We start from the raw sequence: 26789 nt of genomic DNA on the forward strand, positions 1-26789 counted from the left end.
GTGCCCTTGTACACAAAAAAGTAATATAGCACGCAGGTTCCGTAAGCCATCAGGAAGTCAAGTGCTACGTTGGTCTTTACTGCAAGGGGTTGGAGTACAAAAGTCAGGAAATCTTGCTGCAATTGTACAGGGCTTTGGTGAAACCACACCTGGAATACGGTGCAGTGTTTTGGTCTCAGTACCTAAAGAAGGACATGCTTAGCTTAGAGGGAGTGCAACAAATGTCCACTGGATTGATTTTTAGATGAGAGGGTTGTCCTACGAGGACAGATTGGAGTAAAGGACCTCATTGGAAAGTATTCAACTCATAGAGGGCTTGACATGCTAGACGCCGAGAAGCTGTTTTCCCCAGTTAGAGAGTTTAGAATTAAGCGTCATAGTCTCAGGATAAGGAGATGGTCAATTCAGGCTGAGACAAGGAGAAATGTCTTCACCAGCAGAACTGGAGTCAATGGCAATTGGGGGAAACTCTTCACTGGTTGAAGTCATACCTAGCACAAAGGAAGATGGGTGTGGGTTGTTGGAAGACAATCATCCCAATCCCAAGACGCTGCTGCAGGAGTTCCTAAGGGTGCTTTCCTACATCAAACCATCTTCAGCTGCCTCATCAGGAAGTGAATGTTCTACCACCAAGGGGACAATTTTCTTCCCGTCGGGGGTGTTGGGTGGGAGCCGGCGTGGGTGGGCCTGCGTGCAGCTGATCGCCGCCCGTGATCTGCTGGGCGCCGCCATTTTACGAGGATGGGCTAATTAAGGCCCGTCCAGCATGACGCGTGCCCGAAAGCGCTGAGGGCTCCCTGTGCGGGCAGGGGGAGGGGTTTGCCTGAGTCGGGGCCTGTACTCTTTCGCGTGAAAGAGCGCAGAAATCTCCCTGAGGCACAGAGATCAGTTTAAGTTCAAAAAAATTTAATAAAGGGGAAAAAAAAACTTTGAGACATGTCTATAAATTTTATTAGAAATTTTTACAAAACTTTAAAAACCTTCATGAAACCTCATCCTGCCCATGGACGAGGTTCCAAGAAAAAATGTGAAGGCCGCCTGGGCTCTTCGCCTGCCCCCCCCGTCAACCTTAAGGTTGGATGTGCAGCTCAGTTTATTGCTTTCATTGATAGTTAACTGGCCTTAAAAGGCCTTTGACAGCTCAGCAGGTGCACATTCACCGAACTGAAAATCTGAATGACGCACAATGACGCTGGGACGCACGCCCGACGTCACCACGCGTCATCTTACACCTTGGCGAGCAGGCCCCACCCCTGCTCGCCGAACCGAAGATTCTGCCCAAAGTTTGCAGATGACACAAATATACATGGGAAGGCAAATGGTGAGGATGACGCAAAGAGTCTACAGAGGGATATAGACAGGTTAAGTGAGTGGGCAAAAACTTGACTGATAGAATATAATGTGGGAAAATGTGAGGTTATGCTCTTTGGCAGGAAGAGTAGAGGAGCTGAATATTATTTAAATGGAGAAAGACTGCAGAAAGCTGCAGCACAGAGTGATTTGGGGGTCCTTGTGCATGAATCACAAAAAGCTAGCATATAAGTTCAGCAGGAGTGATGGAATACTCACTTGTAGGGTTGCCAACTCTGGTTGAGCATATTCAGGGAGACATCGATGGAACTGACACCAAGGAAAGACAGTGAAGCGTTAGGAGCAGATTCTAGGTTTATGATAAAAACAAAAAGCTAAAAGCTACTGCGGATGCTGGAAATCCAAAACAAAATAAAAACAGAATTACCTGGAAAAACTCAGCAAGTCTGGCAGCATCGGCGGAGAAGAAATCAGTCAACGTTTCGAGCCTCCATGGCCCTTCGGCAGAACTGCAGCATAGTTTCAACAAGGGAGAAATATAAATTGGTTTTCAAACCAATTTATATTTCTCCCTTGTTGAAACTATGCTTCAGTTCTGCCGAAGGGCCATGAGGGCTCGAAACGTTGACTGATTTCTTCTCCGCCGATGCTGCCAGACTTGCTGAGTTTTTCCAGTTAATTCTGTTTTTATTTTGTTCTAGGTTTATGAGGTGGCTATATGGACAGAAATATATAAATACAAATCCTGCCCCATCTCCTCTTACTGCTATCAACGAGCAATAATTGAGTGGGGAGTGGGGTGATACTGGAAATATCAGCAACAAGAAAATCTCAATCTCGACTGAGCTGCTACTTACCCTCTGTCACAGCCGTATCCAGACACTACTCTCACCCTTCCCCTCAACTTCTGGCGTTTCATTTGCAACAAGTCATGTTCCCTCCCTCCCCCAAGTCAATCCCTTCCTGATATGTATACCATTGCATTTCTGGTATCATCCTCACAAATCTTTTCTGAACCCTCACCAGCTCCCCTATATCCTGTTGATAACATGGCAACCAGAGCTACATGTAGTGACCGAGTGCAGTCTAACCAAGGTTCGACAGAGGTTTAGCACAACTTCCCTACTTTTCAATTCTATCCCTGTAGAAATAAAACCTAGTGCTTGCTTTGTTTTTTTATGGGCCTTGTAACCTATGGTACAACGTTTAGTGATTGATGCATTTGCACTCAGAGATCCCTTTGCTCCTCCACTCCACCTAACTTGCCCCTTCCAAACAATAAGTGACCTCCCTATGCTTCCGACCAGAATGTACTACCTCACATTTATCCCTGTTGAACTTCATTTGCTAATTATTTTCCCATTCTGCAAGTTTATTAATAGTCTGGTACTTTGTTGCAGTCCTCTACAGCATTGACTATATGACCCAACCATCCCGCTCCCCAAAACTTGGTGTCATCCATAAATTTGGAAATGGTGTTTTTTGATTCCAAAGTTCAAACTGTTAATGTAAATTGTGAACAGCAGTAGTCCCAGGACTGATCCTTGTGGAGTGCCACTTCCCACTTTCTGCCACTCCATAATTACCCTTTCAACTCACTGCTTTCTGTCTTGAAGCCAGTGTTACGACTGCGATAAGATAGTTATGTTTAAACTGTCTCCTTTAATTCAAGGTAAAATAGAGTAAAGGTGAGGGGCATGTGATCTAATTCTGCCTGGACACAAACCCCATGTGACCTGCTTATTATGGAGACGGAATTGAAACTTATTTAAATTCATGTGAGTTATGACACCGAGACACATAGGAAAAGGCAGCTGACCTCACTGCTGCAGACTCAAAGTCAGTCAGACCAAAAGCAGGTATTGCTATGCCAGGAATTTGAGTGAAGGGATTGTGTTTAAAAGAACACTGGAAGATGCAGCCGGGTGAATCAGGGAGAAGAGAGGCTGTTGAATTGCTGGGAGACATTTGGGACTTCAAATACAAGGCTATGTTTTTTAGCAGAGAATGCACAGTAATGCATAAATATGGTGTGGGTTTTTGGTGTTGAGGCTACCTGGGATACTTTTTCTGTGGTTTAGGGTATTAGTTGCCTAAATTATGTTTAGTCACTGTTGATTCTAGTTGGTTTGTTACAGTAAAGGTCTTAAAACTTGAAATGTTGTCAAGCTATTCCTTTGGATAGGTCACTGGAAAATTCATATCCTTTTTTAAAAAAAGTTATGAGTGTCTACGGGGATCTTAATCCATTCTATTTGCCCTGACTTCACGTTCTCTGACCTTATTCGTTAGCCTGTAATGGGGCACCCTTATCAAAAGGCCTTTTGAAATGCCAAATAAATTACATCGACTGCATTACCATTGTCTACTCTGTTACCTCTTCAAAAAAAATTCAGTAAGGTTGGGCAAGCAAAATTTTCCCTTTTGAAATCCTTGCTCTTCCTTATTTTTCTCATTTTTGGATGTTCTATTCTCTCCTTCAGTAAGGATTCCATTATTTTTTTGACCACTGATGCTTGCTGTTCATCTTACTGATAGGTGCCCAGGGTTTCTTGAGCTTTAGAGTGGAGTCGAGATCTATAAGACCAAAAGATGTAAGAGCAGAAGTAGGCCATTCGGCCCATTGAGTCTGCTCTGCCATTCAATGAGATCATGGTTGATCTGATAATCTTCAGCTTCACTTTCCTGCCTTTTCCCCATAACCCTTTATTCCCTTACTGATTAAAAATCTGTCTATCTCAACCTTGAATATACTTAACGACCCGGCCTCTACGGTATAGAATTCCACAGGTTGACTACCCTCAAAAGAAATTCCTCCTCATCTCTGTTTTAAATGGGCGCCCCATTACTCTGTGATTATGCCCTCTGGTCCTAGCCTCTCCCACAAGGGGAAACAACCTCTCAGCATCTACCCTGTCAAGCCCCCTAAGAATCTTATATGTTTCCAAAAGGTCGCCTCTCATTCTTCTAAACTCCAATGAGTACTGACTCAACCTCTCCTCATAAGAAAATCCTTTCATGCCCGGGATCAACCTAGTGAACCTTATCTGGACTGCCTCCAATGCCAGTATATTTTTCCTTAGATAAGGGGAACTGGGGGCAGTATAATAGCATGGATAGAGAACTGGCTAACTAAGAGACAACAGAGTTGGGATACGGGGGGGCATTTTCAAGATGGCAACCTGTAACTAGTGGAGTGCAGTTCACAGTATTCTATGTGTGGTCCAACTATTGCCTTGTATAATTTCTGCAAGACTTCCCTATTTTTATATTCCATTCCCTTTGAAGTAAAGGCCAACATTCCATTTGCCTTACCTATTATCTGAACTTGTAAGCTAGCTTTTTGGGATTCATGCATAAGGTCCCCCAAATCCCTTTGTGCTGCAGCTTTCTTCAGTCTTTTTCCATTTAAATAATATTCAGCTCCTCTATTCTTACTGCCAAAGTGCATAATCTCACACTTTCCAACATTATATTCCATCTGCCACAGTTTGACCCACTCACTTAACCTGTCTATATCCCTCTGTCGACTCTTTGTGTCATCCTCACCACTTGCCTTCCCACCTACCTTTGTGTCATCCGCAAACTTGGCGATAATATATTCATTTCCCTCATCCAAGTCATTAATATATATTGTAAATAATTGTGGCCCTAGCACTGATCCCTGTGGCACTCCACTAGTTACAGGTTGCCATCCTGAAAACGCCCCCCGTATCCCAACTCTCTGTTGTGTCTTAGTTAGCCAGTTCTCTATCCATGCTATTATACTGCCCCCAACACCGTGGGCTCTTATCTTATTATGTAGCCTTATGTGTGGTACCTTACCAAACACCTTTTGGAAATCCAAATATATTACATCTGCTGCTTCCCCTTTATCTATCCTGATTGTTACCTCCTCAAATAATTCTAATAAATTTGTCAGGCATGATTTCTCCTTCATGAAGCCATGCTGACTCTGCTTGATTAGATTATGTATTTCTAAATGCTCTGCTATTACAGCCTTTATAATAGGCTCCAACATTTTCCCAATGACAGATGTTAAGCTAACTGCCCTATAGTTACCTGTTTCTTGTCTCCCTCCCTTTTTGAATAAGGGTGTTACATTGGCAGTTTTCCAATCCTCTGGGACTTATCCAGAATCTAAGGATTCTTTGAAGATTACTACCAGTGCATTCACTATCTCTGCAGCTATTTCCTTTAATATCCTAGGATGCAACACATCAGGTCCAGATGACTTATCGGCCTTTAGCCCCATTAGTTTCCCTCTCTAGCGATAGTTATTGTGTTTATTTCCCTACCGCCTTTTGCCCCGTGATTATTTAGTATTTTTGGTATGCTATTAGTGCCTTCTACTGTGAAGAATGATGCAAAGTATTTATTCAACTCCTCTGCCATTTCCTAGCTCCCCATTATTTCTCCAGCTTCATTCTCTAAGGGGCCTAGCATCTGTTAGCACTTTCTACAGAGCTTCTGTGAGCAGACGAAAAAAAAACAGTATTCGCTATTATAAACTGGTTAAACTAGACAGTAATTTCTGGCATGTACAAATACAGTTAAACATACAGATCTGGAAGTTAGTACCCTGCACCTCCATAGGATGCAGTTGAGAAGGGTTAGATTGAAAAGTTCTCGTGAAGACAGGTAGAGTCAAAACCAATAAGTATAAAGCAAGAAATATAAATTAGATTTAAATAATGTAGAGAAGTGAAATAAAGATTGGGAAATGCAGATGGGAATAAAAGAGATAATTCAGGCAAAAAAGTACAAGGTAATTTTACATCTCCAACAATATTTTAAGCAAATGAGACTCCACACTTGTAAAAGTAAACATTCAGGGCCTGAGAGATTGTTCGGCAGTAGTTATTACGCTGTTATAAAAACTCACCCATTCCTGAATACTCCTGCCCTAACATTTTTAGCCACTTTTAGAAAGGAGCAAGTGGTCAGGCACCGCAAGTTCACATTGTTGCGATTATTGCAATGGTGAATCAATTGTCAAGGACAGTAACTTCCAGACTTGCATGTTTAACTGAGCATTCGTGCATGTCAGAAGTTGTTGTCTGGTTTACCATGTTATAATGGTGAGTACTGTTAGCCTAACGTACTGCGTCTAGTTCTGGTCACTGGGACAAGCCCGATGCGAAGTGCTGCCATTGTTAGGGATGAGGCAGAAAAAGGGCAGAGGGTTAAATTATATTTCCTTCAAATTGTTAAAATGTATATAAGGCAAGCTGTTGAAAGTGTGTCAGCATGTCGATGTGACTTGGGCATGGAACTATAGACATTTGCTGAAGAAACCATATTAAAGGCATTGTAAAGTGAGAAAGAATACAAATCGTACGATGGCATGAATGGGTTCGGAGGGTGGGGGGCAGGGGTGGGGAAGAAGAGAGACATATAGCAAATGCAGATCAACAATGTTTTTTTAAAATTCGCTCATGGGATGAGTGTGTCACTGGCTGGGTCAGCAATTATTGTGCATCCCAAATTGGCCTTGAGGTGGTGGTGGTGAACTGCCTTCTTGAACTGCTGCAGTCCATGTGTTGTAGGTTCAGCCACAGTGCTGTTAGGAAGTTCCAGGACTTTGACCCAGCTACAGTGAAGGAATGGGGGTATAGATCCAAGTCAGGATGGCGTGTGGCTTGGAGAGGAACTTGTGGGTGATGGTGCTTCCATGATCTGCTGCCCTTGCAATCATTACCATGTAGGAGGACAAGTTTGTCGAAAGAGGCTTGGCAAGCTGTAGATGGTACATTCTGCTTCCATTGTGCATCAGCGGTGGAGGGAGTGAATGTTGAAGGTGGTGGATGGGGTACCAGTCAAGTGGGCTGCTTTGTCTTGGACGGTGTCGAGCTTAAGTGCTGTTGGAGCTGTACTCACCCAGGCAGATGGAGAATGTTCCATCACATTCCTGACTTGTGCTTTGTAGATGGTGGACAGGCTTTGGGGAATCAGGAGGTGAGTTCCTTGCCGCAGAATTCCTAGCCTCTGACTTGCTCTTGTAGCTACAGTATTTATATGGCTGGTCCAATCCAGTTTCTGGTCACTGGTAGCATCCCGGATGTTGATAGTGGGGGATTTACCGATGGAAATGCCTTTGAATGTCAAGGGGAGATGGCTTGACTCTGTTGGAAATGCTTATTGCCTGGCACAAATGTTACTTGCCACTTGTCAGCCCAAGCCTGGTCTTGCTACATTTGGACATGATTTGCTTTAGTATCTGAGGAGGGGTGAATGGTGAACATTGTGCAATCATCAGCGAACATCCCCACTTCTGACCTTATGATGGAAGGAAGGTCATTGATGAAGCAGCTGAAGATGGTTGGGCCTAGGACACTACTCTGAGGGACTCCTGCAGACTTAAAAAAATTGAACACAACCATTAAAAAAAAACAGACCATTCTCAGCAGATTAATTGTTTTTAATTAAGCTCATGACAAATTCTGTTTGACGTTGAAGGGCTGATTTCCTGTTCAGTAATCCTCCACAATGATTACAATTATGCCAATGTTTGTGTTAACGTCAATTATATGCTGCAGTTACACTGAAACTCATCTATTGACGATGACCACTATTGGAAATTGCCTTCTTCAGGAACATTGTCCTGTAAGTACAGCATAAATATGAGCGGCAAATAAAAATAAACTGGTCAGTTCTAGACATCTTTGAAATGGATCTAATTCTAGATTCTTCAATTCATCATCACCAGAATTCAAATCCAAAACTGGATTTTACCAAAATGAAAACAGAAAAAGCTGGAAATACTCAGGTCAGGCAGCATCCATGCAGAATTCACTGTTTCAAAGAAACACTACCAACTGGAAACACTAACTCTTGTTTCCCTCTTCACAGTTGCTGCCAGACCTGCTGAGCATTTCCAGCTTTGCCTGTTTTGATTTCAGATTTTCAACATCTGCAGTATTTCGCTTTTGTAACAGGATTGTACCAGTTATTAAAAAAAAAACTCTGGCCTTTTGAAAGGCAATGTAAACATTTAGCATCATGCAGGCTTTATTTCAAATATTGTTTTAAATCAAACTCTCTGAAATTTATACCTCAACATTTATCTTAGCGAATCGATACTGCATTGAGGCTGGACTCCTTACAAGTGCAAGGCCACGTCTCTCTGCTGGCTGACTGGACACCATATGCAAAAGTCCCAATAAACTCACAAATCCCAGTGCTTCTCCACAGCCCACAGTCAGTGAAAAATCCCCTTTGCTGACATAGCCAATTGTTAGTCTGGAGCAATGGGACATCACATTTTGTGGCTGGTCAGGCCATAACCCTCGAATTAAATCCACTCCACAACTTGAAACTGGTTTTATTCCCAAATCTCCAGCAGCAGTTTCTAGATCCTGGGACAAAGCCCTTTTCTTCTTGCTCTTCAAGGCTTTGCACTTGTGTTTGAACGGGTCCCTGTGCTTTGGTTCTTGAGGGCCTGAACAATTAGGATCCGACACCAAAAGCTGAAGATCCTCTTTGGAAGGAACACAAATGGTCGCATTGGCAACAGGACTGCCTTTTCTCAGTAAAGACAGCCTGACCCAGATAAGGAACCGGGGATAGGAACAGATGATGGACTTTACAGTGTCTGTTGTCATCTGCACCTGTGCAGACCCTCTGTATCGTTGAGTCTGCTGACCCCTGCTGGATGTAGGCCGACACCATGTGGATATCTGCTTCAGCAACTTCCTGCTCCTGTAACACAACAGAAAAGCCTTCATGTCCACAATATCTTGCCTATTTCTAGAATCAATAGAACAAACGGCTCTAAATACATCGCGTGCTTATATACATTTTACGTTGGAAAGCTATTTTTCTCCACTGCTGACCATTGATTTTCGCTCTGCTTCCACGCCCCCTCCACACCCTGCAACTGTGGGCAACTGATGGAATTCTTTGTCACTAAAACTGGAACTCTGCTGTACCTTCCCCCATCCTCTGACCAAGCCAAACCTCCCCTAGCCCTGACCCCCATTTCCTACTCCAGTTTCTCTTCTACCATGCCTCATGCTCTCCCCAAGCTGATTTTACCCACAAACCCACTGCCTGCTTTCTTGAACCCTTTTCACTAAACTGATCACCCAACTCTCCTTCTTAACATTGCAGACAGTTCCCTCTCCATGGGTACTGTCCCTTTCAAAATCATTAACCCTTCCTCAAAACATTGGCTATAAATTGAGAGGGGGGAAATGTGCAACGAGACCTGGGTGTCCTCGTACTTCAGTCGCTGAAGGTAAGCATGCAGGTGCAGCAGGCGGTAAAGGTGGCAAATGGTTTGTTGGCCTTCATAACGAGAGGATTCGAGTACAGGAGCAGGGATATCTTGCTGCAATTATACAGGGTTTTGGTGAGACCACACCTGGAATACTGCGCGCAGTTTGGTTTCCTTATCTGAGGAAAGATGTTCTTGCTATAGAGGGAGTGCAGCGAAGGTTTACCAGACTGATTCCTGGGATGGCAGGACTGACAAATGAGGAGAGATTGTGTCGGTTAGGATTATATTCATTGGAGTTCAGAAGAGGGGGGATCTGATAGAAACCTATAAAATTCTAACTGGACTAGACAGGGTAGGAAGGATGTTCCCGATGGCGGGGGAGTTTGAGGATACGGGGTAGACCAATTAGGGCTGAGATGAGGAGAAATTTCTTCGCCCAGAGATTGGTGAGCCTGTGGAATTTAAGTAGTTGAGGCCAAAACATTGTATGTTTTCAAGAAGGAGTTAGATATAGCTCTTGGGGTGAAAGGGATCAAAGGATATGGGGAGAAAGCAGGAGCAGGCTATTGAGTTGGATAATCAGCCTTGATCATAATGAATGGTGGAGCAGGCTCAAAGGGCTGAATGACCTACTCCTGCTCCTATTTGCTATGTTTCTATTCTGCTGCTGATACTCTACCCTGTACCATGTTACACTCACCCAACAGTATTGAAAAGAGTCAGTCATCGGGAAAATTATTTTAAAGTTGTGTGTGTAGAGCAATAACTTGAACTTAAACAGAGTAGGACAAGGGACAAAGGACATTCAGGTCCAAATTGTGAAAAACAATTTTATTATTGATTCAAGGGATGTGGGCTTTGCTGGCCACATTTATTGCCTATCCCTAATTGTCCTCAAGGTGGTGGTGGTGAGCCACTTTTTAAATGGCTGTAGTCCATGTGGTGTCGGTACACCCACAATGCTGTCAGGAAGGGAGTTCCAGATTTTGATCCAGTGAGTGAAGGAAGAGTGATATATTTCCAAGTCAGGATGGAGTGTGATGAGGAGGGGAACTTACAGGTGGTGGCGTTCCTATGCATTAGCTGTCCTCATCCTCCTAGGTGGTAGAGGTGGGTTTGCAAGGTGCTGTCGAAAGAGCCTTGGTGAGTTGCTGCAGTGCGTCTTGTAGATGGTACACACTGCTGCCACTGTGTGTCGGTGGTGGAGAGAATGAATGTTTAAGGTGGTGATGGGCTGCCAATAAAGCAGGCTGCTTTGTCCTGGATGGTCAAACTTCTTGAATGTTGTTGGAGCTGCACTTATCCAAGCAAGTGGAGAGTATTCCATTACACTCCTGACATGTGCCTTGTAGATGGTGGGCAGGCTTTGGGGAATCAGGCATCTAGATTTCTATGCAGCAGAATTCCCAGCTTCTAACCTGCTCTTGTGGCACAGTATTTATGCGACTAGTCCAGTTAAACTTTTTTGTCAACAGTAACCCCCCATGATGTTGATGGTGGAGGTTCAGCGATGGTAATTCTGTTGAAGGTCAAGGAAGACAGTTAGGCTCTCCCTTGGAAATGCTAATTGCCTGGCACATGTGTGGCACGAATATTACTTGCCACTTTTTGCTATATGCAGGCATGGACTACTTCACTATCTGAGGAATCAAATATTGTGCAATAGCCAGTGAACATCCCCACTTCTAACCTTATGGTGGACAGGTCATTGATGAAGCAGATGAACAGGGTTGGGCCGAGGACACTACTCTGAGGAACTCCTGCAGTGATGTCCTGGGGCTGAGATGATTGACCTCCAACAACCACAGCCATCTCCTTTGTGCTAGGTATGACTCCAATCATTGGAGAGTTTTCCCTCCCTAATTCCCATTGATCTCAATTGTGCGAGAGCTTCTTGATGCCACATTCAGTCAAATGCTGCCTTGATGTCGTCAAGGGCAATTACCCTCGTCTCACCTCTCTTGTCCATGTTTGGACCAAGTTTGCAATGAAGTCTGGAGCCAAGTGGTCCTGGTGAAACCCAAACTGATCAGTGAGCAGGTTATTGCTCTTTATGTGCCGCTTGACAGTGCTGTCGATGATGCCTTCCACCACTTTGCCGAGGATTGAGAGTAGGCTGATGGAGCGGTAATTGGCCAGATTGGACATGTCCCATTTTTTGTGGACAGGACTACCTGAGCAATGTTCCACATTGTTGGGTAGATGCCAGTATTGTACTGCTGTACTGGGTAGAGGTAAGGCTAGTTCTGGAGCACAAGTCTTCACCGTCACAGCAAAGATATTGTCAGGGCTGTATTAGCCGTTTCCTGATAGCAGGTAGAGTAAATCAAATTAGCTGAAGACTGGCATCTGCACATGCTGCGACCTTGGGAGGAGGCCGAGATGGATTATCCACTCAGCATTTCTGGCTGAAGATGGTTGCAAATGCTTCAGCCTTGTTTTTTGCACTGGCATTCCGAGCTCCCCCATCGTTGAGCCTCCACGGTTTCCTGTTTTGTATGTCAATTGTTTAATGTCCACCGGCATTCACTATTGGGTGTGACAGGAGCTTTGATCTGGGCGTTCTCCTTCAAACCAAGAGCAATGAATACGTGAAATAAACTCCCAGATAAGAGTTTAAAACCTAGAATCATTTTGAAAATAATTTCTGCTGCATTTAGGATACTTCAGGTCTTTTTGAATTGATGGGGCCTGCGGAACTGTGTTCCTGATCTACAATTATCTTGTGATTGTTTATTTTCTCCCATTGCCTGCATCTTGACCACACATCATTCCGTCAGCTGATTTTCCCTCCAGCTTTTTGGCAATGCACCTGCTTCCCACAGTCTTATGGCTGAGTGCTATTGTACTAAGGTGACAATTTAGCATCCATCTATCTGGATTTAAATGAAGGTGGAAAGAAGGGAATATAGTTTTTATGGTCATTAGGGTAAATTGTATGTACCAAGTTTAATAAGGAATATCTCCCCGGAGTAATGATCTCAGCTCTCAGTCTCCTGGTTAGTTGAAGTAATGGAAAACAACAATTCTGAAGAGGAGCATATATGAATGGCAAAACAAAAACAGAAACAGAAATACCTGGAAGCAGTTTGCTCAAGACACTCAGCTATGTAAGGGTGGTAACTGCAGAGTGCTACTTTACCTGCAATTGTGTTACTTGACCACGGAATCATGCTACTGCCTAATATAGGGAGAGAACCCTTTTCAGAAGGATATTTTCATATGCTCTAGTGACTTTTGATGAACTTAGAAAGAAAGCAATTCATATACGAACCTCAAAATGGAAACATGGCCACTTTCTGAGGAGCACTCTCGAGTACTAGGATTTTGGATATTTCCACATCCTGTGTTTGGCTCAAGAGTGGTCACACTTTCAGAATCTTCCTCCATTTCCTCCACCAGCTCTGGAGGTTTCTCTTCACTTGACATTTCCTCAGAAGCTTCCTTTTCATGTACCCCAACGTATACCTTGGTCGGGTCCTGCACTTCAGGACTCAGCTCTTGTTCTCGGTTGCACACAGCAGGTTTGATACCGCCATCTGGGTACTGGGTTTCCCAATCTTCTACTAGTCTTTGCCAAGGACAACGGAATGGAGTCTTGGTGCCATGATGGATATAGTTAGGCCTCTTGGCTGGTGGGTACCTATAGAGAAATTTGGTTACTTAATACGCAGAAAGAAGTGTGTAAAACAAACTTGATCTTTCACTATTACTAAGCGGACTGAAAAAAATGTCCTCTCACACAACTTGAGCAGGCCATGACATAAATCAAGGCCTTATTGGTTTTGCTATGGATCTGCCAGTTTGTAATGAACTGTGTTAGTTCAACTGGGCTTCTATTTAGCACACACCTGTCTTGTGTTAGGGGATACTTAGATATTTGTTAAAGTAATTAACTAATCTCCTTAAAGCTAAACTTTTAAGGCATATCTGTGGCTCAGTTCATAGCACCCTCGCCTTTGAATCAGAAGGTTGTGGGTTCATGTCCCACTCCCGGAAACCAAGAACTGTGAATGTACTCGAAAGAGTTACATGCGATCTGTTGATAACTCGAAAGAGTTACAAATCTGGGATGTGAATATTAAACAAGTGAACAAGTGCATGTGTCACAGTGGGTGCTTCAGAAGATCAGGCTCACTGCCAACCGGCAGAAATAAGTCACTCTCACTTTCAGGAGATGGCCCAAGTAGTCATAAAAGCACATGGAATTCTGAGTGTTAGCCGTCACCGATGTGTATCCAAGAACCTAACGAGCTGTTAGGACAATTTTTTTGGTTATGTGGTCAATCGTAGTTTTGTTGAAATGGATTATAGGTAAGTATTGGAAAAAAAAAAGGGCTTCTTCATTTTGACTATTAAAAAGATAAAATGGAGCCACTTTCTTGTCATGCCTGGTGCATTCCAATTAAACCAGTGTGTTTTGAGTGATGCCACCAGAAAGGGCAGAGCACAGGTAAAACTTCAGGAAAAGCAGAACTGGTTGAAATAAAGAAGCTGCAAAGTGCTGCAGGCCTGAATTATAACAAGCACAGGGCAGTGTTTGCAGCTTCTATATTTCAACCTGTTTATCCAGATGTCTTAATTCGAGAAAAGCCAGATAAGGCAGAGGCGACAACATTTTGCAGAGCAACATAAAAAATTGCTAGAATCAAATCATGCTGAACCTAAGCAGAGAATCAAGAGAGCAGCTGCACGGAAGTCTATGATTCACTCCACACAAAGCTTGTCAAAAAAATTACAAAGGACTTCAGTTAGAAAAAACTTCAAACATTGGATGTTAAATAGAAGCAAAAAGGGGTAGATTTTCCTGTTTCTATCCCTGAGGGTATGGAAGAGACTGGGTGCAGCTAATATAGAAAACTATCAACCAGGAGGGAGGACACACATACACAGGAAACCAGCTAAATGTTTGCTCAGTTAAATTAATGCATGGGCTCCATTTCTTCAATACCCAATTTGCCTGAATTTGCTCTGTCCAGGCCATCCAATTGCCCCAGGTGCAGGGCAGAAATATTTACTCCAAAGTGTTAGCTTTGTTTTTTAAGATTTGATGGAGTTACTGTGCAGTTTCAGCTTTTATTTCATGGCAACTCAAACTGTTACATTGCTATCCACAATTGGACTAGTTGCTTACTTCTTATATATGCCTATTAGCTCCTTCTCGGTCTCCTCACTGTGCTGGATGCCCGCTGGACAGTCTGGAAAATCATCTGGGAAGTGTGGAAGCCCCTTGTACTGAGTGTGCTTGGCTCCTTCTTGCAAACCTCCTGCTCGAGCCCCTCTGTAGATCTGACAAAAATGGTCACAAAATTATGTACATGTCATTGATTCAAAACCTTGGAGAGGAAAAATGGACAATATCCTATTCCAAACATTTATGATTTATGAGTCCATCAAAATCAAGAACTACAGTCAAGGTGCGCATTCTACAATTAAAAAAACTGATAAAGTAGGTTGGAAGAAGGGATTTCTTAATCATTGGTTACATAACATAGCCACAAATGGTCAAATGGGCTTTCTGCACGGTATCATCCAACAATTCCTACGTACTGTTCAGATCTGCAAATTCTGCAGCCAATTTGTGCTCAGCAAACTCCCACAAACAGCAGTGTAATAGTGACCAGATAATCGGTTTGTGATGCCGACTGAGGGATAAATATTGGTCACGACAGCAGGAATAACCCCTCTGCTCTTCTTCTTCTTCAAAAAAAGGAAAAAGTGCCATGAGGTCTTTTACATTCACCTGAGCAGGGTTTCAACATCTTGATTTAACGTCGCATTCAAAAGATCCGAGTGCTCCGACAGTGCAGTGCTCCTTCAGTACTGCACTGGAGGCTTAATTTTTGTGCTCAAGTCCCGGAGTGGGGCTTGAATCCTGAACCTTGTGATTCAGAGTATGGCGTGCTGCTAACTGAGCCAAACTGACAGAGAGAAAATAGCCAAGGTTTCAATCACATTCAAAGTTTTTGGGGATGGAAATCGTGCAAGAGTACCGACCAGTTGCCAATGTAGCACCTCCCTTCAAAAACAGTGAAACTGGGCAACAGAAGACAAAATCATGGCTAAGGTTCCAGAGGTTATGTTACAGGATATAAAATTAGTGTCACTTAAAACTACTTGGGTTAATAAAGGATAGTCAGTAGGGGTTTGCAAAAGTCAAGTTGTGTCACACAAATTTAATGAAAGTTCTTTGAGCAAGTTTTTCAGGGTATTGATAAAGAAGCATAGTAGATTTTCAAAAGGCATTTGATAAGGTGCTGCTTGGGAGGCTGATTGATAAAAATATAGTATTAAGTGTGACAGCATGGGTAGGAAGTTGGCTGAATGACAAAAGCAGTAGTGGTTGATTGATATTTTTGGATGGGGGGAGGAATCAGATAGTGGCTTCTCCCATTGTTAGGTGTGGGCACTGTTGGGTCTTCTCAGTATACAAGTAAATAATTTGGACTTGGGTTTAAGAGACGTAATATCAAAATTAACCAAGAAAACAAAGAGTGAGCCTGGTTAGCTTTGAGGAAAACTGTAGGCAACTTCAGAAGGACACAGGCACCTCAACAGATTGGGCAGATGGATGTTAGATTAAATTTAATGCAGAGAAATGCAAGGAGAAATTTTAGGGCTAAAGAACAAGACAACATGCACACTAAATAGTAAAACTTAGAGGAACTGACAGAGGGGGTGGGGCTAGTGAGACAAATCATTACATGTGACAAAAAAGGTTGACAAAACAGACAAACGGGGGTCTAGGTTTTGTAAATGGAGTTTCAAGTACAACGCAAAGAGATAATGCTAAACCTATATATTAGATGTCCTACTTCAATGAATGTTTGAATTAAAGAGTGGACAGAGAAGATAATCAAGGCACATGAAAGGGTGCAAAGAGATCCATTGAGAGACTGGGTATGAGAGACTTTTTGTTGTGAGGAGAAACTACTGTAGCTGGGGCTTTATCCATTAGAATGAAGGTTAAGATGTGATCTGATGAGATGCCTAAGGTGATGAGGGACAAACTATTTTCACTGGTTGGCAAGCCTGTAATTAGAGCAATTAAATTTAAACAATAAGAAAGAGAAATAATGAAGCAAGAGCTTAGGAATTTTTATGAGAATGATTTCAGGGATGAGAATCTTCAGTTATGAAGGTAGTTTAGAGAAGTTGGGGCTCTTTTCCTTGGAGAAAAGGAGGCTGAGATGAGATTTGATAGAAGTACTCCAAATCATGAAGGGCCTGGACAGGGTAAATTGGGAGAAACTGTTCCCATTGGCAGGAGGATTGAGAAACAGAGGGTCCTGATTTAAGGTATTTGGTAAAAGAAGCAATGGCGATATAAGAAAACAAACTTTCATAGAGCAAGTGGTTAGGATCTGGAACGCACTGCCTGACAGTGTGGTGGAGGCAAGTTCAATCGAGACATCCAAGGGGGAACTGGATGATTATTTGAAAAGAAACAATGAGCAGGGTTATGGAGAGAAGGCAGGAGAATGACACTAGGTGAAATGCTCAGAGAGCCAGTGCAGACATAATGGGCCGAATGGCCTCCTTCTGCACTGTAATAATTGTGATTTTTATCTTTACGCAGTGGGTTGTTAAGAAATGAAATATCCTCCCAGAATAAAGTTGAAGAAATATCCATAATAGATTAAAAATGCAAAATGAATATATACAGTTGATAAATAAATGATTAACAGACAGGGGAAAATAACTGTTTCAGGGAGCTAACACAGCAATGGTTGGCCTCTTTCGATCCTGCAGAATTCCCTAATTCTAGACCATTTAAGACATGACTTTAGTGACCCACCTCAGAACCAATGCAGATTTAATACTGAGAACCAACAAGGACAACTTATATACCCAGACTTTAAGTATTACTGCGTGTATTAATACCAAAGGGATCCAGAATGCCATTCCCCATCCTTTTGGGATTAGGATATCCCAGCCACTCCCCCAGCCAGTGTGCTCTTGTCCAGCCATCTTCCCAGGCTGCTGCACTAACAGGATGGGAATCTTGGATTCTTGTGGCCCTAGATCCAGACGAGTCCCAGGGACTAACAGTTTGCTTCTCATCTGATTCAGTTCCTGGAATACAATAAAAATAATAGCATAAGTAAAAGCAAAATACTGTGGATGCTGGAAATCTAAAATAAAAAACAGAATATGCTAGAAAAACTCAGCATCTGTGGGCAGAGAAACAAGAGTAGAAAAATAACAGCATCTTTAACTTGATAGTAGACATGTCAACGCCACTTTACTTGCTCACTTTAAGGAGTTTTTAAAATAATAAAAACTAGTTATAAAACTCATTACTTCAATGAGACATTTAAAGCTCATTGCACGTTTATTTTATAGTGCAGAAGGAGCCTATTTGGTCTCCTATAACCAGATCCTATTTGGTCTATCGTTTCTTTACCAACTCTTTGTAAGAGCGCTCCAAAACTACTACCATTGCCCAACTCTCTTGCCATATCTCACTCTGCTCCAATTATTTAACCGCTTCCTCCCTTAAAAGATGCAGCGGTCTCTGCCTTAACTACCCCACGCGGAAAAGCATCCCATGTATCACTTCAACTAAGCACACAAATCTAGGCCTCTAGTACCGCTGAAATAAAAGAGACATGGTGTCAAACCTTTTTGTCTTGCCCTCGTCAAGATAGCTGGCAAACATTTTCCAACCATAACGGAGGAACAACCATTTATACTGCATGAGAAGTGTGTTGATTGCTTGGCAAATGGACTCTGATGGGTGGAGGTGTTGTCACGGAGAATGCAGCATGGAACAGTTAACTGTCCAGCTTTGTTCAAATTCAAACCAGATAGGTCGACCCTGATTGGTCAAGGCATTGCCCTGCGGAATGAACCAGGAAATGACTGTTTGCTAGACTTTTGTTTAGTTGAAAAAGATGCAATGTGTGGACATGTTCCTTTTGTTTGCAAAGGACAGCGCCCTGTGTTTGAATATATGTGGCTTCTAGCATGCACAAATGAGCCACACAGAGCTGACTGAATCTTAAATTGGTTTTCAGTGTAATTCTTAGCACAATCAGGATTGTTTAGCAATCCTAAAATCTAAACCTCAATAAAGGTAGATATCAAGTGCTTTCCATATTTTGATATGTGCCCTTAACAAGCCTGGCATTAAAAATGTGCATTTTAAAGTTAATTAGCAGCAAAAAATCCAATAATCAAGACTGATTGTGAAACTATTTCCCAATTTAAACTAGGAATGAAAAATCACTGGAAATACACAGCTGTTCAGTCAATACCTGTAAAGGAAACAGGTCATGACACTTCAGTTGTGCAGCCATCATCAGTTTTGTTCATTTGGGGCTGGCATGAATCACATTTGCATGAATGGAGTAGGATATACTATATAGGATGCAGGATAGTTAACGATTTCAATTCAGTGTTCTAAGAAAATATTATTTGTAGGATAAAGAAAACTGTTGTTAGTAAGTGGAACACGACATTATAAAATGCTGCTGGTTGAGAGTAGAGTCTATAAAATGCACAAAGGCCAACATAATCTAATAAGAAACCATGTCAAAGAGATTGAAGATAAACAAACTTCACATCACATGCCACATCAACGGACAACTGAGAAAAAATGCACAATTATAATATAATGATACTAAAAACATACTGAACAGCAGCAATTAGAACCAAAATGCTAGTACCTATATGACCACAGATTTCCTGGGACAGTTTATGTTTTTAAAACCCATTATTTTAGTAACCCATAATGGCGTGACTCAATCAGATCTGGTCAACAGGGCAAAACTTCCCCTGCAAACTTCAGGGCTCCGGTGTCAGGCTCAAATATGTGGGAAAGTTTTTTTAAAAATTCATTTATGGGACGTGGGCATCACTGCCTAGGCCTGCATTTATTGCCCATCCCTAATTACCCTCAAGATGATAGTGATGAGCTGCCTTCTTGAACTGCAGTAGTCCATGTGTTGTAGGTACACCCACAGTGCTATTAGGGAGGGAGTTCCAGGATTTTGACCCAGTGAGTGCAGGAATGATAATATGTTCCTAAGTCAAGACAATGAGTGGTTTAGAGAGGAACCTCCACGTGCTGGTGTTCCCATCTATCTGCTGCCCTTGTCCTTCTAGATGGTAGAGGTCGTGGGTTTGGAAGGTGCTGCTAAGGAGCCTTGGTGAGTTTCTGCAGTACGTCTTGTAGATGGTACACACTGCTGCCACTGGTCGTTAGTGGTGGAGGGAGTGCCAATCAAGTTAAGCTGCTTTGTCCTGGATGGTGTCAAACTTCTTGAGTGCTGCTGGAGCTGCATTCATCCAGGCAAGTGGAGAGCATTCAATCTCACTCCTTACTTGAGCCTTGTAGATGGTGGACAGGCTTTGGGGAATCAGGTGATGAGTTACTCGCCGCAGGATTCCTAGCCACTGACCTGCTCTTGTAGCCACAATATTTATATGGCTGGTCCAGCTCAGTTTCTGATCAAATGGTAACCCCCCAGGATGTTGTTACTTGCCTGTAATTTTCCCCAAAGTAGCCAATTAAAGGCTAGAGGGCAGACTCGTGATCCAATTAAAGATGTCAGGAGGGCTCTGGACATCGAAGGGTCAATAGGAAGACATCCCCCATGACCCCCTCCTCCCAACGCCTCCCTCCCTGAGGTGAGGAGCAACAACAGAATGCCATGGCAGGTAAGTGAGGGAGAGAGGCCCCCAAGATTTCAAATTTAAAGTAAAAAGTTCATCAAGTAGCTGGGTCACCAAGGCAGGGAGGTAGGGTCTCTAAGCCTTCCCAAAGTGCTGCCCACATGCATCCCGGGTACCTGGAGGCCGACTGGAAATCCCAGTCGGGATGGAGCTGAGAAGCTGGCACACTGGCCAGCGGCGTGGAACTCCATGTCCACCCAGCTCTGTGCCTGTCCCCATCGAGACCTAGAAGTTTAGCCCCAAGCTGCATCAATATGCACCATTAAGGATTAATAAAAACACTGCACATGGTTCAAATGTATATAACACAAAAGTAGTAATTAAAAGTGGTCACAAAAGTGTGTCATAGTCACCTCTATTACATTAATTAATTCACCATAAAGATACCCATTACTGCGTGGAATCTACTTAGTCTGGGAAGGGGTGCTGCACTAAGTGACGTCACAATGAGAGCAGATGCTCTACCAAAGATTTCTACTTAGTTATGATTGTGAAACACAAATGAATCCTCAAACTATAGCTATAAAGGGTAAGACGGGAGCTTTTTTTAAAAAATTCACTTACAGGATGTGGGCATCACTGGCTTAAACAGCATTTATTGCCCAACCTTAATTGCCCTCGAGGTGGTGGTGGTGAGCTGCCTTTTTGAACTGCTGCAGTTCCTATGGTGTAGGTGCACCCACAGTGCTGTTAAGGAGGGAGTTCCAGGATTTTGACCCAGTGACAGTGAAGGAACAGCGATATATTTCCAAATCAGGACGGTGGGTGGTTTGGAGGGGAACTTCCAGGTATCTGCTGCCCCTGTCCTTCTCGAAACATATAAACTAGGAGCAGGAGTAGGCCTTTCGGCCCTTTGAGCCTGCTTTGCCATTCATTAAGATCAGGGTTGATCATCCAACTCAATAGCCTGCTCCTGCTTTCTAGGTGGTAGTGGTGATGGGCTTGGAAGATACAGCCTAAGGAGCCTTAGTGAGTTTCTGCAGTGCATCTTGTAGATGGTACGCACTGCTGCCACTGTTCATCGGCGATGGAAGGAGTGAATGTCTGTGGAGGGAGTGGCAATCAAGCGTGCTTTGTCCCGGATGGTGTCAAGCTTCTTGAGTATTGTCGGGGCTGTACTCATCCAGGCAAATGGAGAGTATTCCATCACACTCCTGACTTGTGCCTTGTAGATGGTGGACAGGCTTTGGGGAGTCAGGAGGTGAGTTACTCGCCGCCTGATTCCTAACCTCTGACCTGCTCTTGTAGCCACAGTATTTATATGGCTAGTTCAGTTCAGTTTCTGGTCAATGGTAACTCCCAAGATGTTGATAGTGGGGATTCAGGGATGGTAATGCCATTGAATGTCATGGGGCAATGGGTAGATTCTCTCATGTTGGAGATGGTCATTGCCTGACACTTGTATGGCACAAATGTTACTTGCCAATTGTCAGCCCAAGCCTGGATATTGACCAGGTCATGCTGCATTTGGACATGGACTGTTTCAGTTTCTCAGTCGTTACAAATGGTGATGAACATTGTGCAATTATCAGCAAACATTCCCACTTCTGACCTTGTGATGGAAGGAGGGTCACTGATGAAGCAGCTGAAGATGGTTGGGCCGAGGATACTACCCTGAGGAACTCCTGCAGTGATCTCCTGGAGCTGAGATAATTGACCTCCAACAACCACAACCATCTTCCTTTGTGCTAGGTATGACTCCAACCAGCAAAAGGTTTTCCCCCTGATTCCAGTTTTGCTAGGACTCCTTGATGCGACACTCAGTCAAACGCTGCCTTGGTGTCAAAGGCAGTCACTCTCACCTCGGGAGTTCAGCTCTTTTGTCCATGTTTGATCAAAGGCTGTAATGAGATCAGAAGATGAGTGACCCTGGCAGAATCCAACCTGAGAATCAGTAGGCAGGTTATTGCTAAGCAAATGCTGCTTGATAGCAAAGGGTTTATGACCCCTTCCATTACTTTACTGATGGAGAGCAGACTGAAGGGGCTGTAATTGGTTGGGTTGGATTTGTCCTTTGTGTGTACAGGACACAACTGAGCAATTGTCCACATTGCCAGGTAGATGCCAGTGCTCTAGAAGTACTGCAACAGCTTTACTAGTGGCGCTGCAAGTTCTGGAGCACAAGTCTTCAGCACTATGGCCGGAATATTGTCAGGCCCCACAGCCTTTGCACTATCCAGTGCCTTCAGCCGTTTCTTGATATCATGTGGAGTGAATCGAATTGGCTGAAGGCTGGCATGTGATGCTGGGGACCTCTGGAGGAGGCCGAGACGGATCATCCACCGGGCACTTCTGCCTGAAGATTATTGTGAATGCATCAGCCTCATCTTTTGCACTGATGTGCTGGGCTCCTCCATCATGGAGGATGGGGATTTGTGGAGCCGCCTCCTCCAGGGAGCTGTTTAATTGTCCACCATCATTCACGACTGGATGTGGCAGGACTGCACAGTTTAGATCTGATCCGTTGGTTTTGGAATTGCTTAACTCTGCCTATCACTTGCTGCTTATGCTGTTTGGCATGCAAGTAGCCTTGTGTTGTAGCTTCACTAGGTTGACACCTCATTTCTAAGTATGCCTGGTGCTGCTCCTGGCATGCCCTCCTGCACTCTTCATTGGACCACGGTTGTTCCCCTGGCTTGGTGGTAGTGGTAGAGTGGGGGAAATGCCAGGCCATGAGGTTACAGATTATGATTAAGTACAATTCTGCTGCTGATGATGGCCCACAGTGCATCATGTATGCCCAGTCTAGAGTTGCTAGAATCAGAATAGAATCTTAACTGCACAGGAGGCCATTCAGCCCATCATGTCTGCTCCGGCTCTCCAAATGAGCATTATGACAGTGCCATTGTCCTGCCTTTTCCCCATGCCCTTGCACATTGTTTCTATTCAAATAGAGCCTGCCTCGACCACACATCCAGGCAGTGCATTACAGAGCCGAACCACTCATCGTGTGAAAAAGTTTTTTCTCACGTTACACTTGCTTCTTTTGCAAATCACTTTAAATCTGTGCCCTTTCGTTCTTGATCCTTTTACCAGTGGGAACAGCTTCTCTTTATCTACTCTGTCCAGCCCCCTCATGATATTGAACATCTCTATCAAATCTCCTCCCAGCCTTCTCTCCAAGGACAACAGTCCCAACCTTTCTAACCTATCCTCATAGCTGAAGTTTCTCATCCCTGGAATCATTCTTGTAAACCTCTTCTGCACTCTCTCCAATGTGTTCACATCCTTCCAATAATATGGTGCCCAGGACTGTACACAATATTTCAGCTGAGATCTAACGAGTGTCTTATATAAATTAAGCATAATTGCTCTTGTACACTATGCCGCTATTAATAAAGCCCAGGATACTATATGCTTTATTAACTGCTCTCTCCACCTGTTCTGCCACCTTCAATGATCTATGCACGTACAGACCCAAGTCTTTCTGCTCCTGCACCCCCTTCAAAATTTCACCCCTTATTTTAAATTGTCTGTCCATGTTCTTCCTACCAAAATGCATCAACTCACACTTCTCTGCATTGAACTTCACCTGCCACCTATCATCCCACTCCACCAATTTGTCTATGTCCTCTTGAAATTCCAAACCATCCTCCTCGCAGTTCACAACACTCCCAAGTTTCGTATCATCCACAAACTTTGAAATTGTCCCCTGCACACCAAGATCTAGATCATTAATATATATCAGGAACAGCAAGCCAACCCCTGAGGAACTCCACTACAAACCTTTCTCCAGCCCGAAAAATATCCACTGACGATTACTCTATTTTTCAGCCAATTTTGTATCCACATTGCTACTGTCCCTTTTCTTTCATGAACAGTAACTTTTCTCACAAGTTTGTTGTGTGGCACTGTCAAATGCCTTTTGAAAGTTCATGTACACCACATCAACAGCATTACCCTCATCGACCTTTTCTGTTACCTCTTCAAAAAACTCCAGTGAAACACGATTTCCTCTTTAGAAATCCATGCTGGCTCTTCCTAATTGACTCATATTTTTCCATGTGATTACTAACTCTATCCCGAATAATTGTTTCTAGAATCTTGCCCACCACTGAAGTTAAACTGACTGGTCTGTAATTGCTGGCCTTACCCTTACAACCTTTTTGAACAAAGGCGTAATGTTTGCAATTCTCCAATCCTCTGGCACCAGACCCGAGTCTAGGGAAGACTGAAAGATTATGGCCAGTGCGCCCTGTAATTTCTACTCTCACTTCCTTCAGTATACTTGAATGCATCTCATCCAGTCCCGGTGCCTTGTCAACTTTAAGTACCGACGGTCTATTCAACACTTCCTCCTTATCAGTTTTGAACCCTTCTAGTGACAGAGTTTCCTTGTCTGTCACCATGGCCTGGGTAGCATCTACCTCCTTGGTAAAGACAGCTGCGTCTAATACCTCAGCCATGGCCCCTTTGCCCATGTGTAAATTCCCTTTTAGGTCTCTAATCGGCCCTACTCCTCCTTTTACCACCCTTTTACTATTTATATGCCTATAGAAGACTTTGGGATTCCCCTTTATGTTGGCTGCCAGTCTTTTCTCATAATCCCTCTTTGCTTCTCTAATATGCTTTTTCACCTCCCCTCTGGACCTGTATTCCTCTTGGTCCTAAATTTCATTTTCTACCCGACATCTGTCATAAGCACACTTTCTCTTCTTCATCTTAAATTTCAATCCCCCTTTTCATCCAGGGAGCTCTGGATTTGTGTATCCTACCTTTCCCTTTTGATGGAATATACCTTGACTGTGCCTGAATCAATTCTTGTTCAGCTACAGTTTTTCTTGCCAATCTTTCGTTCCAGTCTACTTGGTCCATCTCCGTTCTTGCCCATCGAAGTCGGTTCTTGTCCAGTTAATTATTTTTACACTGGATTGCCTATCGTCTTTTGCTATCATCATTGTAAAACGTACAATACAATGATCACTGTCTCCTAAATGTTCCCCCACTGATGCCTCATTTCCAAGAACCGGATCCAACAGCGCGCCTTTTCTTGGATTGGACACATACTGCTGTAGAAAATTCTCCTGAACACAATCTAGGAACTTTTGCTCCTCTCCATCCTTTACACTACCACTGTCCCAGTCTACACTCGGGTAATTGAAGTCCCCCATTATAACTAATCTATAATGTCTGCATCTCTAACTTCCCTGCAGATTTGTTCTACGTTCTTCTCACAATTTGCAATCTATAGACTACACTGAGCAATGTAATTGCACCCTTTTTGTTCCTTAGCTCTAGCCAAATTGATTCTGTCCATGAACCCTCTGGGACATCTTCTTTCTCCAGCACTGCAATGCTCTCCTTAACCAACACTGCCACCCCTCCTCCTTTCCTATCTCTTCTAAACACCTTGTACCCGGGAATATCTAACACCCAGTTCTGCCCTTCCTTGAGCCAGGTCTCTGTTATCGCCACATCGTATTTCCACATGGCAATCTGCACTTGTAACTCCCCAATCTTATTTACTATACTCTGTGCATTCACATACATGCATAGTAACCCTGATTAAGGTTTTGTTACATTCTCCCTTACCCTGACTTTACCAATTAACTTACTATTCTTTATACTAGTGCTGTCGCTCCCAGTATTTTGTGCACCCTGGTATTCCTCTCTAATATTTTCTCTAGGTTCCCATAGCCCTGTCGAGCTACTTTAAAGCTCTCCCAACAGCACTAGCAAGGAACTCAGTCCTAGCTCTGTTCAGGTGCAGCCCGTCTGACTTGTACAGGTGCCATCTCCCACAGAGCCAGCCCCAATGTCCCAGGAAAGAACGGCAGAGAATGACTAAAAGGTTAACCAGGAGAAAGAAATTAGAGTATGAGAGGAAGCTAGCTAGAAATGTAAAAATGGATAGCAAGAGTTTCTACAGGTACTTTAAAAGGAAAAAAGTAAAGTGAGTGTTGGGTCCTTTAGAGAGTGACAGTGGGGAGTTAATAGTAGATAATAAGGAAATGGTAGAAGAAATGAACAAATATTTAATTGTGCGTTTGCTATAGAGGATATAAAAAAACATTTCAGTAACAGCTGCAAATCAGGAGTTGAACAGGAGAAAGGAACTTGGTGAAATTAAAATCACTAGAGAAACGGTGCTGAGCAAATTGATGAAGCTGCGGGCTGTTAAGTCTCCGGGTCCCGAAGGACTACATCCTAGGGTCTTAAAAGAGGTGGCTGAGGTAGTCGACATGCTGGTGTTAATTTTCCAAAATTCGCTAGATTCTGGAAGGGTTCCATCAGATTGGAAATTAGCAAATATAACCCTTCTATTCAAGAAGGGAAGGAGGCAGAAAACAGGAAACTATAGGCCAGTTAGCTTGACGTCTGTTGTGGGAAAGTTACTAGAATCAATCATTAAGGAGGTTATAAGCTGGGCAGTTAGAAGAGCTTAAGGCAATTGGGAAGAGTCAGCATAGTTTTGCGAAAGGAAAATCATGTTTAACCAATTTATTAGAGTTTTTTTGAAGGATTAACATGCGCAGTAGATAAAAGGGAGCGTGTATACGTATTGTACTCCAAAAGGCATCTGATAAGGTGCCTCAAAGATTTTTATGAAAAATAAAAGTGCATGGTGTAGTGGGTA

The 26789-nt window shown here is 43.2% G+C and overlaps 2 protein-coding genes across 2 annotated transcripts in view; both read right to left on the bottom strand.

The window, feature by feature from the left end:
* Positions 1–7040: 7040 nt before the first annotated feature.
* Positions 7041–26789, bottom strand: part of LOC144680024 (uncharacterized) — a 147638-nt gene continuing 127889 nt past the window's right edge. Inside the window, exon 5 of the transcript XR_013576475.1 lies at positions 7041–7051. The gene's annotated coding sequence lies outside the window, so the exon portion shown is untranslated. The remainder of the gene's footprint in view (positions 7052–26789) is intronic.
* The window catches only part of pop1 (POP1 homolog, ribonuclease P/MRP subunit), a 77014-nt gene continuing 57942 nt past the window's right edge, over positions 7718–26789 (bottom strand). The window contains exons 13-16 of the mRNA XM_078541107.1: positions 17417–17608; positions 14667–14821; positions 12807–13175; positions 7718–9012 (exon numbers count right to left, since the gene is read on the bottom strand). Of these exons, the coding sequence (XP_078397233.1) occupies positions 8361–9012; positions 12807–13175; positions 14667–14821; positions 17417–17608 (1368 nt within the window). The 3' untranslated portion in view covers positions 7718–8360. The remainder of the gene's footprint in view (positions 9013–12806; positions 13176–14666; positions 14822–17416; positions 17609–26789) is intronic.

Source organism: Cetorhinus maximus, chromosome 4 (assembly GCF_964194155.1).
Source record: "Cetorhinus maximus chromosome 4, sCetMax3.hap1.1, whole genome shotgun sequence".
Taxonomy (NCBI): domain Eukaryota; kingdom Metazoa; phylum Chordata; class Chondrichthyes; order Lamniformes; family Cetorhinidae; genus Cetorhinus; species Cetorhinus maximus.